At 32.6% G+C, this 12,899-nt stretch overlaps 1 protein-coding gene and 1 long non-coding RNA gene across 7 annotated transcripts in view; both read right to left on the bottom strand.

Moving 5' to 3' along the window:
• The window catches only part of LOC114331364 (proton-coupled folate transporter), a 147,543-nt gene that overhangs the window by 21,380 nt on the left and 113,264 nt on the right, over nt 1–12,899 (bottom strand). For all 5 annotated transcript variants that reach the window (XM_050649590.1, XM_050649589.1, XM_050649594.1 and 2 more), the window contains one exon: nt 1,653–2,031. In XM_050649590.1, the coding sequence (XP_050505547.1) occupies nt 1,653–2,031 (379 nt within the window). The remainder of the gene's footprint in view (nt 1–1,652; nt 2,032–12,899) is intronic.
• On the bottom strand, nt 8,222–10,918 carry LOC126883891 (uncharacterized). Of its 2 annotated transcripts, none has more exons than XR_007697737.1 (3): nt 10,394–10,661; nt 10,042–10,342; nt 8,222–9,227 (listed from the first exon to the last, which is right to left on the bottom strand). It is a non-coding gene; the product is annotated as an uncharacterized LOC126883891 (long non-coding RNA). The 2 variants fall into 2 exon arrangements; XR_007697738.1 differs by lacking the exon at nt 8,222–9,227 and adding an exon at nt 9,235–9,641 and having other exon boundaries at nt 10,394–10,918.

Below are 12,899 nucleotides of genomic sequence, written 5' to 3'. Positions count from 1 at the left end.
CAATCTAGACATGTTTTGGACCGCCTCCAGTGGGCTCAAGAACACATACAGCTCCCCCAACAGTTTTGGAATTTTGTGCTTTTTTCAGACGAGACCAGAATCTGCTTAAATAGTGATAACCGGCGAATTCGTGTGTGGCTAGTTGTGCAGTTCCTGTTGACTCTCGCCACACACGAATTCGCCGGTTATCACTATTTTAACAGATTCTGGTCTCGTCTGAAAAAAGCACAATATTTCAAAACTGCTGGGGGAGCTGTATGTGTTCTTGAACCCACTGGAGGCGGTCCAAAACATATCTAGGTTGTAGCTGAGGAACTCTTATTGGTCCGCGTCTCCTCAAACCTGAGCCTAAAATTCTTCTTGTTATTGTAGACAACGATACTCTGACTCCTGTAGCCTGTAGCATGCCTGAATTCTCTTTGGAGGGCTGGTACAGACATAGAAGAATTTCTACGGTTGGAAATTCTGATATATCTATTCTGTTGATCATTGGTAACTCGGAGTCTACCAGACCTACTCTATTCCGTATCGAGTTTGTCTCCAGGAACCTATTCCATATCCGTGAGACATCACTCTGAGAAACACCGACTCTGTCCTCCACGAACCACGGTGAATGGCCTTCTTCAACTAAATCGATAATTCTTATACGGTCCAACTCAGAAGTTAAAGTACGATTCATTTTTAATCACGTTTTCAAAAATTTCACCAGAATAAATTTTTCAAATGTTTACACCTTGGCAAAACCAGGTCAATTAAATGGGTATTCAAATAAAATAAAAAACCAAAAAAGGTATATTTTTTATGAAAAAGGCTCATTAAATATGTGATAAAGATGCGGATTTATAAAAGCCTAAACTTCGTGAATACGAGGGGTGATGCATAACTTTTGAAACTATGTGTAGTTAATAAAATATATACATCAGGGGTGGCCAAGCTCCTTAATAGTCCGAGCCACTTTTCACAAGTTGAAGTTTTTCGCGAGCCGCGATCAAATACTTTTCAAAAAGTATATAAAGAAGGTATTTACAATTTTTTTAACAGAACTTTTACTTACTGAAAACCGAACTAAAATTACGAAATATTAAAACTTAATTACATTTTTGTTTTCCTTCTTTTGATAATTCTTTACAATTTGCTGATTAATATGTGGCAGTACTTCTCAGTAATTCTTTTAGATGCTGGTTAGTTAATACTGATAGGTGTTAGGATTTCACGAATTATAAAATGGAATAAAATGGTCCACACAAGTACGTTGTTCCGAATATGGAAATAATTCGACAAGCATCCTTTTTTAGGGTACCTACTTGGATTGTGCTAAAAGTTTCCAAAATTTGGTATTCGGCGTCGACTTATACTTTTATTTTCGAGTTTGATCTGGAATTTGTTACAAAGGCTTTCATGTTTGTTGTCAGTAATTTAAAAGACATTTTGAAACACATAAAGAACGATAAAATTTTTTTTAAATCATATCTAATACAAAATTGAAAAATAACTCGGGTACAATCGAGAGCCACAAGTAATCCTTCAAAGAGCCGCAGTTTGGCCACCCCTGACATATAGTAAACTACAGAAACTATTTCAGTTCAATAAACACAATTATATATTTTGAGATTGTTATTTCTAGACACCCGTATAAAGCTTGATATACTTACCAATATAAATCATTGTGTCGTTTGTTGCCAGAAACTGCAAAACGACGCAACTTAACATCGAAACCAAACCTATCAGAGCAAGTACGGCATCCTTAATATGAAATCTCCTCTGAAGAATATAAGTTCCGATCATTGTACCAGCAACCCAAACTAAACTACAAACACTGTTATAAAGATTATACTTTGTAAATGTCCAGTTCAGTCTTCCTCGAAGGAAGACATATCGCATACTTGTGTCTGCATGTGTGAGAAATATATAAATTATTATGGACGTAAGTGTTAGAATGATTATGGCTCTGTCATAGTTTTTTCGTTTTTTAATAGTGGTTTGAACTATTTCTTTAAAAAAGTTTAACTGAACCACTTTTTCTTTTTTACCCTAAAAAATGTATGAAATTAATATAAATACGAAAACATCAGTACGATAACCACAAAGTTTATTTTTAAATATGTATTATATAAAAATTTCGACTCTCAGAGAAAGAAAAAATATTGTATACTATTGTGGCATTATCTGAATTAGATTAATAATTTTTTAGATTTATCAGATAACTTTGGGATTAAACCAATTCAATATTTTTGGGCGTAAGAATTGCTTTAGAAACCTACAAGAATAAAAATAACAGCGATTATTTCATTCATAGGAGATTCTGACCAATAGCAAGCTACAGAAATAAAAATTAAACTGCAGATTAAAATTATACTGATTATTTCATTCATAGGAGATTCTGACCAATAGAAAACTACAGAAATTTAAATTAAACTGATTATTTTTTGATGATTTTAACTTCCAATCGTATAGTAAGATATTTGATCACGTGTTTAATTCTGTCCAATCAGATTAAAATTATACTGAGAATTATCTGCTGTAGAAAATTACCGAGAGAATTTTTTAAAGTAGATTGTTTCTGTTTAATGGCAACCAGTTTCCTAGTTTTGACAACTGTCACATTTAAGAAAATATCAATAATATACGTATTAAAAAATAATCTTACGAACATCACACGACATTAAGAATAAATAAGAAAATAATGCTTCATTTTTACTCAAATTTGTTGTCATTGGGCAATAGCCACTCGAGCGCTGCGGGCTCTCGTGTCTATTGCCAGACAACAAATTTTCGAATAACTGTCGCATTATTTTCAATTTATTCTCACTCTCTTGTGATGTTATACCCGATAATTTTTGATAATTTCCCGTCGTCAAGTATATTACGTCAGATGTCCTTCGTTGCTATGAAAAAATACATTCAGTGACATTAATGACAATTCATGTTTTAAAAATTATAAAAGTGATGACTTTTAACCGTAAAATATTTATAACAACTGTGTTTAATTTTACTAATTTGTACTTACATAAATAAATTACAATACAATTTTGGTTTTGAATAGTTTTATTCATGAAATAATCGCAACAAATTGCACTCGATCTCTAAAATTAATATAGAATTTTAGAGCTCTTGTGCAATTACTACTGAGAATTATCTACTGTAGAAAATTATCGATAGAATTTTTTTAAGTAGATTGTTTCTGTTTAATGGCAACCAGTTTCCTAGTTTTAACAACTGTCACGTTTAAGAAAATATCCATAATATACGTATTAAAAAATAATCTTACGAATATCACACGACAGTAAGAATAAATAAGAAAATAATGCTTCATTTTTACTCAAATTTGTTGTCATTGGGCAATAGACAGGAGAGCCCTGCGGACTCTCGTGTCTATTGCCAGACAACAAACTTTCGAAAAACTGTCGCATTATTTTCAATTTATTCTCACTCTCTTGTGATATTATACCCAATAATTTTTGATAATTTTCCGTCGTCAAATATATTACGTCAGATGCCCTTCGCTGCTATGAAAAAATACATTCAGTGACGTTAATGACAATTAATGTTTTAAAAATTATAAAAGTGATGACTTTCAACAGTCAAATATTTATAACAACTTTGTGTTTAATTGTACTAATTTGAACTTACATAAATAAATTACAATAAAATTTTGGTGTTGAACAGTTTTATTCATGAAATAATCGCAACAAATTGCACTTGATCTCTAAAATTAATATAGAATTTTTGCCCTCGAGACACTTTGACATAATTTCACTCGCCTTCGGCTCGTGAAATTAAAAGTGTCAAAGTGTCACTCGGGAAAATTCAATAATTTTAGAGCTCTTGTGCAATTACTACTGATTATTTCATTCATAGGAGATTCTGACTAATAGAAAAGCTACGAAATCTAAATTAAACTGATAATTTTTGATAATTTCCCGTCGTCAAGTATATTACGTCAGATGCCCTTCGTTGCTACGAAAAAATACATTCAGTGACATTAATGACAAATAATGTTTTAAAAATTATAAAAGTGATGACTTTCCACCGTCAAATATTTATAACAACTGTGTGTTCAATTGTACTAATTTGTACTTGTATAAATAAATTACAATAAAATTTTGGTTTTGAACAGTTTTATTCATGAAATAATCGCAACAAATTGCACTCGATCTCTAAAATTAATATAGAATTTTAGAGCTCTTGTGCAATTACTACTGATAATTTTGTATAATTTCCCGCCGTCAAGTATTTTACGTCAGATGCCCTTCGTTGCTACGCAAAAATACATTCAGTGACATTAATTACAAATTACAAATGGTGTTTTACAACTTGTCACATAGAACAACAAGAAACAGGTTTAGCAAATATTCAGGCGAAGATATCAATAAAATATTAGTTCAAATGATTTAAAAAGACAGTTTTATTCATGAAATAATTTTATTGAATTACTCTCGAGCTCGAATTATCGATTTGTTTTGCCCTAGTGACACTTAGACATAATTTCACTCCCCTTCGGGTCGTGAAATTAAAAAGTTTGACAACTGCCACTGTGACAGGATATTTTTATAAAATTCTCCTGTGACAGTTTGTCCGATACGTCCAAAGGTGGGAAACTATCAGTAGTAATTGCACGAGAGCTCTAAAATTATCAAATTGTATCCTGAGTGACATTTTGACAGTTTATTTTCACGACCCGAAGGGGAATGGAATTATGTCAAAGTGGCACGAGAGAAAAAGTCGATAATAATTTTAGAGATCGAGGGTAATTCACTGAGATTATTTCATGAATAAAACTGTCTTTTTAAATAATTTTAACTTTGTTCATATCTTCAGCAGAATATTTGCTAAACGTGTTTCTTGATGTTCTCTGTGACAAGTTGTAAAACATTAATTGTTATTAATGTCACTGAAAGTTCATTTTTGCATAGTAACGAAGGGCATCTGACGTAATGCTTGACGACGGGATGTTATCAAAAATTATCACTTTAATTTTTATTTCTGTAGCTTTCTCTTGGCCAGAATCGCCATGAATGAAATAATCAATATAATGTATTATCTATGTTTCTATGGATAATTTCCAATCTCTACTAGCTTATCTTTTTATGTCACAACGTATTATGTCTTCCGTCTTTTCCGTTTTTCTGCCGATTAATAGCGCACTCATCATTGTATATAAGCAATCTTGTCGACTCGGTTCAGGCACGGTTGACATTGAATTAATTTCTGGCTACATATTTTTTAATTATTTTCTTTCTTTCATTAGATATTAAATACTTTATGCCAAAACCCTCATTACAATTTTTTTGTTTATTAGAATTCCAATCTTTAAATTTCACAAGAGCCAACCCTGTCCATTGTATTGGGTCCAAAGTCGCTCGCATAAGCAGATAAAAATTGTGTGAAACACTTTTTTCTATTTTTGTATGAAGAATAGTATATCCATTAGACACAATTTTTGAGTTTTATCCTACGTAACAATACATGTTTTTATGAGGTTTCTGTATGTTGACATTACCATTTATGGGCAAAAATTGTGGCTTCAAGCGACCGATTGGCTAAAAAATGCCGGGTTACCGCTAAAAGGAGAACCAGAGTAGAGTCGAGGCAGAACTTCCAAGCGGTACGCATGAAGTAGAATACAGAAAGTTTGAAGTCCCAAAAATTACCTTTTAAATCCATAAAGCTACCCAAAAATGGGGATCTTCTAGTTTTGGAATGGATTATGGATTAAACAAATTCAGTTTGGTGTCCTTTCGTTTCTACGTAGCTGGAAACTTCGTGTTATAGTAAGGGCACAGTATATAGGTTTATACAACAAACAGTATAGTCACTTGCCGTGAAGTACGTTATGAAAAAATGTTCCATTTTTCCCACTGCGCATCGAGACCTTGCAGCCGGACGCAAGCGCATAACAGCGTGTGTTATACTGCTCAACATTATTGTTGATACACTGCTCGAAAATAAATAGGACAAATTTGAAATAGATTTTTCGAAATAATGAATACTTTTCTACAAAATTAACGTTTACGAAGCTCTTGACAATTTATCGATAGTTTCATAAATAATTATTATTGTTGTTCTGAAGACTAAATGTATCAGCTTTAATGGATTCATTGAGATTATGTACCTACTATTTTCAACTAAATAATTTTTTCTATATAAACAAAATTTTGGTCTAACAATGGGCTCTACTTTATCTTCATTGGTCTTCTTCTTCTAATGCCTACTCCACTAATGAAGGTTGGCTATAACCACTGCAAATTAGTTTCATTATTAGCGAATATATTTATGGATTTCTAAAGAAATATTGTTTTCACTCAGTTTTGAAAAAAATGTGAAAGCGTTGAATTATATACGTCCGTCTGTCCGTAAACACAACTCCTCAGTCATTAAACCAGATAGAATGACAAATGAGGTGTCGGATGAAAGCTTATAATCCAAGCTTATAGATTCTTGCTTTTGTGTCTTGTCTTAGGTGTTCGTTCTTCCAGATTGTGTCATTAAGAGATCCCACCGCTTTACTTGCTTTTAAACTTTGTTGTCGTGCTTCCTCTTCAACATCTCCGTAACTGGGTAGATATATCTATTCCCAGATATCTAAACCTTACTTCCTGCTTTAATATTTTCCCACCAATTTCGATTTTACCTCGTAGTGGGTATTTAGATGTCATACATGTGTTTTTTCTGCTGATATTATCATATTGATATTGTATTTCTTGGCTGTTGTATTGAAGATGTGTGTTAATCTTTGGAGATTGTCTTCTGTCTTGGCGATTAATGCGGCGTCGTTTGCATAACCTAATATTTGGAGTTTTTTGTTCCCCATTCTGTAACCATGATCTTTACATACTGCTTCTATTATTTCGTCCATTATTAGATACATTAAAGAGCAGTGGGCTTAACGGGTCCCCTTGTCTGACTGGGCTTTGTACTGGTATAAACTGTGTTAGTTTTCCATTTATCTTTGCCTGTATTCGATTATGGAAATAGATGTTTTCGATGGTTCGTATAATATTGATTGGCATGTCTCTTTTATACAGTAAGTGTAAGACGTCTTCGAATTGAATGCGATCGAAAGCCTTTGTCAGGTAAAACATAGATATGCTGGTTTATTGTACTCGATGGCCTTTTCTGTGGTTTGTCTTAGTACAGAAATAAATAGTACAATACTGGCGTCTACGCTACAAACGCATTCAATATGCTAAGGAAAATGTGGTCTTCACATCAGATGACAATTAAAACCGAAAGACTATTCAACAGCAACGTGAAGACTGTATTACTATATGGAGCAGAAACTTGGAAAGTGTCAAGAAAATGTATTAGACAGATGCAGGTATCCATAAATAAATGCCTAAGGAAGATTCTTAACATTTACTGGCGAAACCGTATATCAAACCAAGAGCTATGGACAAGAACTAACCAGAAACCTATGTATATCTAAGATAATATGCAAAAGGAAATGGAGTTGGATGGAGCACACACTAAGGAGACCTGACACAGACATAGCGAGGCAAGCCCTAGAATATACACCACATGGAAAGAGAAGACCAGGTAGACCCGTAGAAATGTGGAAAAGAAGTGTTGAAAAAGAAATTAATGCTATAGGGCTTTCCATTGATTGTCATTTGCTTCGAGCTGCTGTCATATGTTGTATAATCTGTGTATAATACTAATATACACAGAGATATGTCAACAATAGATCAGGCTAGTCATATGCCACTCAATGCATCGGGGAGTAACGCTGATATCAAGTACGGTGGTCTAGCTATCTTTGTCTGTCGTGCGAGTGTGAGCGTATCTACCAAGAGGTGGGAGTAATGGAACGACAGTTACACAGAGGCGGCAGCCATCATATGCTAGAGAGAGAGAGCTGAGCGCCAGTAGAGAGAGAAAGATAGACCACCGATCCAAACTGTTCCGCGTTACGCTATTTTTCGAACTGGCCTAATCTATTCTGTTATATCTATGAATATACACGGATTATACGACATATGACAGAAGCTCGAAACAAATGACTGTGAATGAAAAGCCCTATTGGGAAAACCTGGACAGAAATAAAGATCAGTACAAAGGATAAGACAGAATGGAGGCAGACAGTTGACGCCCTATGCTCCGCATGGAGTGAAGAGGAATAAGTAATTAAGTAAGTACTGGCGTAAGTAAGATGTCTTGTCAAAAGGGCTAATGAGAAAACTAATAAGAGGACTTTTCTATAGAGGAAAAAAATAATAATACATTCGAATTATAAATTATATTTTGAGAATTTCAATTTTATAATACCAATTTTATTTTTACAGATATATTCCCTACAAGCATTTCAAATTCATCCTTAAAATAAAGTTTAATAGGTACATAAAATGAACTTATAAATTTCTGTTTTGAAAGGGTTGTAGATGCTCATCTATACCTACTCAGCATTATATTGAGAAATCACAGAATCGTAAATATACAGTAATGAGCACTCACACTAATAACCGGCAAAATAACGCAAAAGATGGAAAACATATTAACTTGTGAGATAAAAAGAGATGAAACTGGTAGAAGTGGAACTTATCGTTATAAACGAATAAATTAACATAACCTTGGATAAGAGTTTTAACCTGCTAACTCCATTTTTCACTTTGAGTGATATTGGGCTAGTTTCTGGGTCTGTGTATTTTCATACACCACCCCACAAACCCGCCGACACCAATGTAGTTTAGAAATAGCTATCTCTAAACTACAGTGGAACCAGCGGGCTTGTGGGACATGGTATGAAGGTACACAGACCTAGAAACTACCCAAATATCACTCACAGTGAAAAATGGAGTTGGCAGGTTAACACTCTTAGCCGACGATAACATTACATAGTTTCCCACCTTTGTGACAGGAGTATTTTATAAAATTCTCCGTCACAGTGACAGTTCTCATACTCATCTGATACGTCTCAAGGTGGGAAACTATGTAATGTAATGTTAATTTATATGTTTATATCGATAATTTCTCTCAGTTTCATCTCTTTTTACTTCAGAATGCATCCCATGTTTCCCATCTTTGGCGTTATATCCCATATTTTGCCAGTTATTAGCATGCTCATCACTGCATATTGGACTTTTTACACATGGTATCTTAGAATCCCTTGGAAGTAAATAAATCATGTACCTAGTTTTATTTTCATCAATAAATTCATGAAAGTATGACTGATGTTGAAAATTCATTTGACATACTGGCAAATAATTGTAATTCCTTCAGAGGAGATGTCCCTAGAAAGAATAACATATGTTTTATATTAAAATATATCAAAATCATATTGATTAGCAGAATAAATAGAGTTTTTAGGTTTAATTCTCCTCATTCACATAATTTAATACCAGATAATGTCGCCCTACTTCCATATGCTAATGACCTAGTTTTTTATATAACAGCCTAAACCCCATTTTGGACTCCATTCACATTAACCAATATTATCAGATATTCATAGATAGTGTCACCACAATCTTCTTTAACAACATACTATTCTTTCATAGATCTGGTCGTTATCACAATATAATCCCATATATACCAAAAATTCATGCTCGAGTGAGAAATTGGAAAGCCAAGCAAAGGATAGGAAAGAGTGGAAGCTGATTCTGGAACAGGCCAAGACCCACCATGGGCTGTAGAGCCAATGCTGATACCTAAAAATGAACTCAAATATTTAGTGGTCTTTTTATCCCGCAATCTTAACTAGAATAAGCATATTGAAAATATAATTGGAAAAGCTATTAAAGGCATGGCTGTGCTGCCTAGTAAGACCCATAGGTATAGATTTTTGAAGCATCTTTATGAAACCAGCACGTAAACAATTATTATAGATTTAAAAATTAGACTCACTATGGATACGGTAGTAAGATGATACAACAAATGCAGAGGTAACCGTCTATATTTGTTATCAATGGTTTCTAGGAACATGGTTTTTCAAAACAGATGTCAATGGTTTTTAGAGTTTAGATAAAGACAGTTATGTACCAAATTCATGAAAAAAATTTACACTTTCTCAGAATCATCCAACAATTAATTTGAAACATATACTCATACCTTCAATTATATATGTCATAGATTCCCTTAAGGCACTTTGCCACTGGTTGTAACTTCTCAATAGATGTGCCTAAAGAATTACAAAATTATCATTCCAGTTTAAGGAAGAAAGAACACACCTTCAACTTGAATGTTTAATCTCAAGACATATTTCGTTTATTTTATTTTGCGTTTTTTCAGTATTTCTGCAAAGGCCTGCTCCTCAAGATGTAAAGTGCATATTTAAAAGTTAATGTAACAATATTGAGGACTGTTCATAGAAAGTTTATCACATTGAACAATTTCTTTTCATTCTGCAAACCTAAAACGACAGCAGGTCAAAAATGATATTAAATAGAATTTACGTTCTTACCGATTTTCATCCATGGGCAACAGGAAGAAACTCAAATTTTTATGGTGCCTGGAATTTTGCCACATAAATAAACACACATTGCCTTTGGGTTAAATTCATCATAATCCCAATTCAAAATCACCAACCTTCTTAGAAAACTGGAGAAATACCACAGTAATGCATATTAAATTCGAAGTAAACCAACTTAACAATTGCAAAATATGAGAAAACAATAATAAATAACTCTAAAATAAACAACTGTTTGTTTATAAGGTTATGTTTGGAATAAACATACTATTTAAATAAACCAGATCTACTCACTGTTGCCAAATGTCACCAATTTAGATAGTTACTTGTGATTAATTGTTTGAATACATTCAATCAATAATTAGAAAATATTATTTTTCAAATTTTATACAAGTGTGTACGTAAAGGATTTTACCATTTATGAATTTAATTTTCAGATTTTTGAAAAAAATCGATAATCATAATTATTTTATTATAATTTTGGAATATTCTTTATCGGAATATTTTAAATCTTGCAACAGCAACAATTTTCACCTAGTCTACTGCGCAGTCTGCTAGGAGTTTCTGCACGCGCAGGAACCGCATAAAAACTAGAGTGAACTAACTGATTCGTATAAGCAAAAAAACTGTGGTAAGGGCCTGGTAGTTATCTACGACGTAATATAATGGTTTTGATATAATTTCGGGAGGCTTTGTGTAGTACCAGCAATTATGGAATATTGAATGTAGTTTCCCGTGTCCTAATTCTCAGGGAAAAAGCCAGCCAGCCATTTTTATAAAAAATTGGCCCTTTTTTGTGTAATTGAATTGGAATTTGGAGTTGACAGTTTTGTAAAGTGTTCTTTTTTCTCTCAAGTTAACATTCTCTTAAACTCTTTTGTTTTATTAAATAATTACGAATAAAAAGATGAACATTTGACACTTTATCCCTTAGAGTGTAAATTCATCTTTGGAAATTTTACTCTTAAGGTGAAACAGTAGCGATCAACAGGTAGCGAAAACGCGTTCCAAGTTTGCGGCTGTAATTTTGAATATTTTTTCGAGATATTTGGCACACGTATTCGTAATATAATAAATAATGGCGGTACAGAGCCCAATTTGAAAAATATATTAATATGTGGAAATTACTCTGTAATTAAATATAATATTAAAAAAACGAGCCTGTACCGCTATTAAGAAGAACCAAAAAATACACTTTCTTCAAATAAACTTTTTTATCCGATGCCTAGATTTTGTGTCATTTTGGAACTACTAATGAAATAAAAAATTTTAGTAGTTCCAAAATGACACAAAATCTAGGCATCGGATAAAAAAGTTTATTTGAAGAAAGTGTATTTTTTGTTCTTCTTAATGGCGGTACAGGCTCGTTTTTTTAATATTTTATTTAATTACAGAGTAATTTCCACATATTAAGATATTTTTCAAATTGGGCTCTGTACCGCCATTCTTTATTATATTACGAATACGTGTGCCAAATATCTCGAAAAAAATATTTAAAATTACAGTCGCAATCTTGGAACGCGTTTTTGCTACCTGTTGATCGCTACTGTTTCCTCTTAAATAAATATCGCATTCATATTTTTTATGTTTTTTTTTTATAAAGATTTCTTTGCATATTTTTGATTTGTAATTCCACAAAATTTGTTAAATACAGTTTTTCATCTAATTAATATTTGACAGACCGCCATTTTGTAGATATGTCACGAATGTGACAAATGTCAAAATCCAATTTGTAAACAAAATTAAGTAAAAGAACATTTTTGTGTCTTTCTGTTAAATATTGGCTGTATTTTAAAAGGTAGGTAATTTTGTTTTGTTTTGTTCTAAAGGTAGAGAATGCTTAAATGTAAACTCATGCCATTATAGTGTTTTAAAGGTAAATTTGTTTTGTTATTTTTAATTATTTCAAAAGGGTAATGAGTCTAATAAAAAAAGGTAAATAAACTCACTGAATAACAAGTGTTAGTTTTATTCAATCTTTAGACAGGAAATCCCAGTGAAAAGTAACTAACCACTATGGAAGTTTTTAGTCCTGAAAAAGGCGCTCTTTATAAATATGATCAGGAAGTTCCTTTGTAAGTATCTTTATTATTATCAGTATTTAGCACACCTCATCCCCTAACCCCTTAAACGAACCTACGATACCTAAGCTCTCCAACCAAAACTCGAGTAGCCGTCAAGCAACCACAGCAATGGAGTACATTGTTCCTGTACTATAGACCTTCTTTCTATCTACTTGTTCCCATAGTTTCCAACCCTTTCAAGTATAACTTGAAAATATGTAGTGATTGAATAAACCAACTTAAGGTAAATTTATTTATTTAGAATTATTCCTGTCTCCTGAAGTTAAATAAGATCCAGCCAAGAGATACAGTTAGAAGACACTAATTATTATCTAATACATGACGAAGGCCCAGTCATACATTATGATACTATTTCAAATCTACAATTCTATGTTTATCTAATAATTGTATACTGTAATAATTGTATACTTATAAAA

The sequence above is a fragment of the Diabrotica virgifera genome, chromosome 4, assembly GCF_917563875.1.
Source record: "Diabrotica virgifera virgifera chromosome 4, PGI_DIABVI_V3a".
Lineage (NCBI taxonomy): Eukaryota > Metazoa > Arthropoda > Insecta > Coleoptera > Chrysomelidae > Diabrotica > Diabrotica virgifera.
Note: the sequence above shows the minus strand (reverse complement) of the source record. Positions and strands in the feature narration are given on the sequence as shown.